This window comes from Oreochromis niloticus, linkage group LG13 (genome assembly GCF_001858045.2).
Source record: "Oreochromis niloticus isolate F11D_XX linkage group LG13, O_niloticus_UMD_NMBU, whole genome shotgun sequence".
NCBI lineage: Eukaryota > Metazoa > Chordata > Actinopteri > Cichliformes > Cichlidae > Oreochromis > Oreochromis niloticus.
In genome coordinates, this window is record NC_031978.2 from 3371652 (window position 1) to 3377344 (window position 5693).

Here is a 5693-nt window from a genome sequence, read left to right on the forward strand (position 1 = left end):
TTCAGAGACCAGTTGATCAAATCCATAATTCTCTTTTAGGTTTTAGAGAACAGACTGTGAGAGAGTGTTCCAGGGAAAAGTAATACAAAAAAACATGAGACTAGACAAGGACACAAGAGGCTAAGCAGGGAAGATAAGGGAAAGGAGCAGAGGAGAAAAGTGTGACCGCCGAGAGCCAAAAGAACCAGTTTATTGGGTACACATTACTACTCTAATAAAATAATTCTAAAGTTAAACTTGCCACCCAGAAGATTACTTTAAATTAGACTGGTTTTAAGTTCTTGGTTAAATAGAATTTCAAATTTAACAGTTGCTGAAAGTTAAAAAGTGACAATATTTTAAAAAAAAATTAACATGGGACAAACACAACTGGGCAATGACTTTGATAAAAAATTTAGCTAAAAATCATATGTTATACATCACAGATGAAAGCAGGTTTACTCTGAGTGCGTGTGTGTATCCTCTTCAACTTGAGAGAGACTGTCCTTTCACCTGGTCATTTGGAGGAACTAAGTGTCTTTTCCAGCATTTAGAGCAAACCAGTAAATCATTTTCACCAACTGCTGCTTTACATATTTTTTTCTTTCAGTTTAAAAGAGAGTAGAAAATTCTTCTACAGCAACTCCACCACACAGAAAGTCATGTGGGTGATGTGGGTAGTCGTGACATGGATCAATATCTGCTTCTTCCTTCCTGTGACCATACTGTTCTTCTGCTGTGTGTGTTGTGCGGTACGTAAGTATGTAACATCTTTTTATCTCTGTGAGTGTGTGAACAATTAAAAAACTCAGCAGAAAGCAAAAATAAAATGAAATAAAACTTAACCCAGCAATAGACTGCCGACCTGCCTGGACTATAACCAACTGTTGACAGATGACATAAACTTGAATGTCAGTTGATAGTCGACAGTGTAGGAATAGTAGAATAAAATTAAATTCTTAACATATTGTATTTTATTGGTGCAGCAAAAGTAAAGTGTAATAATGTGAAGTTCACTGAACCAGATACAGTCATGTCATAAAATTAGCTCATCCCAGATGAGTGAATATATGAGACTCATTAAAACCAATCATGTGCTGACAGCTTCACTACTAATCAGAAATTATTCTCTAAATTTCTGTCATTAATGGGATTAATATTAGTCCTTTGGTGCTTTGATAATATGTAAGAGTATCGTTTGACAAAATCTCCTGTAGACGTTCAATATGTTTGCAGTTTGACTAAAGAAGAAAAACCCATAAAGTGTGTAAATTTTAGCCTCTCATTTTTAGACCATTCAGTGACCTCTGCACCCGACTATGTTTTTATTCTACAGCAAAACAGTCAACAATATAGATATATCTTAAGATAAGTGTGATAATTCTCTGTAATATTCTTAGTAACAGTAATATATAATTCTATATACAGTGTTTTGGGGTCATAACAGGTTTTTTTGTCTGTTCTGCAACTGACTTTTCTAAATATTACAGAATTAATTTTATTTGTTGAGTTAGAAGTTAAATAAAAAATATTTAGTGTATGTCTTGTATGTTGGTTGTATTGTGATGAAGCAAGAAGGTGCTGTGCTCAAATATTGTTTTTGTTTCTGTTGGGAATCCATTTCACTATAATAGTTTGACATTTGTGTTTATTTTGAGGTGTATGAATAATTAATTCAAAAAATATATATTATAAGATAAATAATTACTTGTATGTTTTCTGACATACAAGTAAAATATTTCACTTGCTTTATATTTTACCTCTTTATAAGAGGTAAAATAAATATATTCATTCATACACATTAATTTACACTTAGGTACGATCATTTTAAATATTGTATTAATATGGTTTCAATTAATATTTCCTGCAGGGGCGAAGATATCAGGTTCCTGTCATCTATTACACAAACCTCATCATCTCCATTCTGATCCATCACAGCATGATGTTCTTTTGGCGGGAGATGGTGCATGACTCCATTGTGTGTTTCTTTTACTATTTGGCTGTGACGGCCAGTCTTTACTTCAGGTTGTTCATTGCTTTGGAAAGGTACCAGTGTGTTTGTGTGTGTACTTGCATGTCTCTGATATGATATGATTTGATATACCTTTATTAGTCCCACAAGGGGAAATTTCATAAGGCTGCCGACCTATTGCAAGCAAAGGCGGCGCCATCTTACCCTCCGACCATACATACATTACACAAAAACATCACATGGGGAAGACAGGTCAGAGAGGTATAACAATGGAAAATGCACCACATGAGGAAAGATAAGGAGAAAAAAAAATAACTCCTCCCAGACTGAGCTCCAACAGGGAGATCAGTTTGAGAACAGAAAAAAAACACCTCTGCACATAGCACATGAAAAAAACTCTTAATACACCAAAGAAACACATGACAAGCAACAGGGGTGGGTAAAGGGTGAGAGACAGCCGATCTAGACAGTACATCCGGGCCTGCAGCCTATGCGCTGGTCTCCTTGATCCACCATCAGCATCGGAGGGGAATAAGCGTCGAAGGCTTTTGGAGGGGGGATGAGTGTATGTCTGCATGTGTATATATGTCTGTGTGCGTGTGTGTGTATGTGTCCAGAGTTCAGCTGAGACAGTGTCCTTCGCCCTGCCAGGCTAAGTAAACAGTCTTCCAGCCAACCCAGGTGGCCTTGATAGAAAGGGAAGAACAGTCAAAACACAGTCCATTATCAGGGTGTTGTTGTTCAGCTCCAGCCTTGCAACCGCAGCTGGCGCCGAAGGGGTATCCTCATGTGTGATGGTGCTTTTTACTTTAGTGCAAACAACTCATATGAATTTCCAAGCAGTTCTACAGTCCAACACTGGTCTCTCAATCTCCCATTGGAGAGCCACGAGCTTCGCCATACTTGCGCTCTGTGATGTTGTCATTCTTGTGCCCAAAGAGCCGACTCTGAGAACTCACGACAGTGTGCCTCCCCGAGATGTCATCGAATTTACGCTCAGAGATGTTATGCCGAGCGAGCCCTTCCGAGATGTAATCCAGTCTGCACTCAGAGATCTTATTCTGAGTATTCACGGTAGCCGTAAGCCTTTCTAAGATCTTATCCGTGCTGCACTCAGTGAGCCCATTTTGAGAAACTCACGCCTCTTCCCATCGTTTCAATCCCAGCGGGCAGCCTTGTGGGGGTTTGAACAGCCGGTTCCGCTTCCTTAGTTCTCCGGTAAGTCAGGGCCAAGCCAACTCCGATCAGCCAGAACCCTGTTACCAGGGTTCCGAATAGGTAGATATCTGCCGAGATGGTTTCGAATAGGTAGATATCTTCAGCACTCAGGCTCACCCAAGCCCAAACTTCTCGTTGAGAAAGGGGTGTCAATTGCATTCAGAGACCAATTGATCTGAACATTATACTGAAGCATTGTTATGGTCTGTACTCTGATAATCTGTCTGTTTGTGTTGCAGGTATTGTTTCATCGCCTGCCCACTGTTGGACTGCCTCAGACAAACTGAGGGTTCTGTACTGGTCTGTGTTCTGGTCTGGGTCTTTTGTAGTGTTAGTGCTCTTGCTGTATTTTTATATGAATTTGTACGTTTAATTATTTATGCCGCCCTCCCTGCCCCCCTGTTCATCTTCTGTCTCGCTGGGACACTTAAAGCTCTGCCTGCTGCCACCTCAGTGCCCAATGAAGAAAAACGAAGAATTGTAGGAACCTTGGTTCTGTTGCTGCTTAATTACTTTCTCATAAACCTTCCTGCAGTCATTCTATTAACTTTGAACTTATATCCACACTTCCCTGAAACACTTATTGATTTTATCATTATAATCTTATTTCTGTTTAGTTCATTGTTGGACTTCATTCTGTTTGCCTTCATGTGTAAAGGGCCCATTGACAGGCTGCTGGCACGTCTGTGCTGCTGCAGTATGGAGAGCAACAACACAGGAGATGTGACTGATGTTAGCACAGACAGGTCAGATCATGTAGTCAGAGATGGAGGGAAAGAGGAAACAGGGTCACATGATGGGAGATAAGCAAATATTTCTTCAGCTGAAGCCTCGGGCTGTGAGAATTGTTTTGTTGAGTAGTTGTGTATCAGTTTAAAAGTACAAATTGTTTCATAATTTCTTCTAAAGGCCCCGTGGTGGTGAGGTAGTCAGAAGGACCCGGGTTCATATCCAGTCTGGGGCCTTTCTGTTTGGAGTTTGCATGTTCTCCTCGGGTCTGTGAGCGTCCTCCTCGGGTACTTTAATTGCTGCAGTCCAAAACATGCATTAGAGTTAGTTTAACAAACTTCCTGTAGGTGTGACGGGTTTCCTGTGTTAGCTTTGTTTTTAACTCCTCCAAGGAGGATGAAAAGAGACTGATGAAATTTCTTCCGAAGGCTTCTTATATTGAAATATTAATCATGGAAGGAGCTCTGGATACATCTTAGTTTTCTGTTATTGCATTTATATTTATTTTTTAAGTCTTTTAATTATCATATCCAGTTGACTTTTTTTTGTCGAAATATTATACTCAATTACACTGTTGTTTAATTTTCTGGATAATTTTTGTTTTCACAGTAACATTTTAATTTCCTCTGATCTGTTGAGTTATGACACAATGTAATGTAATATTAATGTTTTTGTTGTAAGACATTTTCTTGTTTGCTGTTTTTTATGTGTAAATATATTTTTCCTCATTTGTTAAACTCCTCTTCTTTGAGATATCAAAAATAAATAAATAAATAAAAATTGTCCTTGGAAGTTATGATCCTCTATGAGCATTTAAATTAGCATTTAATTTCTTCTTATTATCTTCACTATTATTTTTATTACCATTATCATTATTTTTAAAGAATGTTGAACTGAATATAAGATGTTTTTATTCACAGTATTTTCACACAGATTGTGTTGAGATATCAATAGATGTCAAGATTCAGATGTGTGCACGCAGGAGTTGGACCCAAAATGCAGACTCTCGGACACGAGGGATGAACTCTAAAACCACCACCTTATTGCAGGCAAAGGAAAAGGCATAGAACACAAAACACACAAAGAAACACAGCCTTAACTCAGATAAAACTGAGGTCATTGTACTCGGCCCTGAAAATCTTAGAAATATGGTATCTAAGCAGATTCTTACTCTGGATGGCATTACCTTGGCCTCCAGTAACACTGTGAGAAACCTTGGAGTCATTTTTGACCAGGACATGTCCTTCAACGCACATATTAAACAAATATGTAAGACTGCTTTCTTCCATTTGTACAACATCTCTAAAATTAGAAATATCCTGTCTCAGAGTGACGCTGAAAAACTAGTTCATGCATTTATTACTTCCAGGCTGGACTACTGTAATTCTTTATTATCAGGATGTCCTAAAAACTCGCTGAAAAGCCTTCAGTTAATCCAAAATGCTGCAGCAAGAGTACTGACAGGGACTAGAAAGAGAGAGCAGATTTCTCCTGTTTTGGCTTCCCTTCATTGGCTTCCTGTTAAATCCAGAATTGAATTCAAAATCCTGCTCCTCACATACAAGGTCTTAAATAATCAGGCCCCATCTTATCTTAATGACCTTGTAGTACCATATCACCCTATTAGAGCACTTCGCTCTCACACTGCAGGCCTACTTGTTGTTCCTAGAGTATTTAAAAGTAGAATGGGAGGCAGAGCCTTCAGTTTTCAGGCCCCTCTTCTGTGGAACCAGCTTCCAGTTTGGATTCGGGAGACAGACACTATCTCTACTTTCAAGATTAGGCTTCAAACTTT

At 38.7% G+C, this 5693-nt stretch overlaps 1 protein-coding gene across 1 annotated transcript; it reads left to right on the forward strand.

Moving 5' to 3' along the window:
- The first annotated feature begins 599 nt into the window (after positions 1 to 599).
- On the forward strand, positions 600 to 4174 carry LOC109204730 (uncharacterized). Its single transcript, XM_019366292.2, has 3 exons — positions 600 to 731; positions 1850 to 2025; positions 3409 to 4174. Exons 1-3 carry the CDS (start codon positions 642 to 644, stop codon positions 3974 to 3976), a joined length of 834 nt encoding a protein of 277 aa, XP_019221837.1. The 5' UTR covers positions 600 to 641; the 3' UTR covers positions 3977 to 4174.
- Positions 4175 to 5693: the final 1519 nt, after the last annotated feature.

Excerpts from the sequence above, each read along its gene's own strand:
- LOC109204730 (XM_019366292.2), top strand. The coding sequence starts at position 642 with ATGTGGGTGATGTGGGTAGTCGTGACATGGATCAATATCTGCTTCTTC. Across the intron at positions 732-1,849 it reads TCTGCTGTGTGTGTTGTGCG|GGGCGAAGATATCAGGTTCC; the intron begins GTACGTAAGTAT and ends TATTTCCTGCAG. Across the intron at positions 2,026-3,408 it reads TTGTTCATTGCTTTGGAAAG|GTATTGTTTCATCGCCTGCC; the intron begins GTACCAGTGTGT and ends TTTGTGTTGCAG.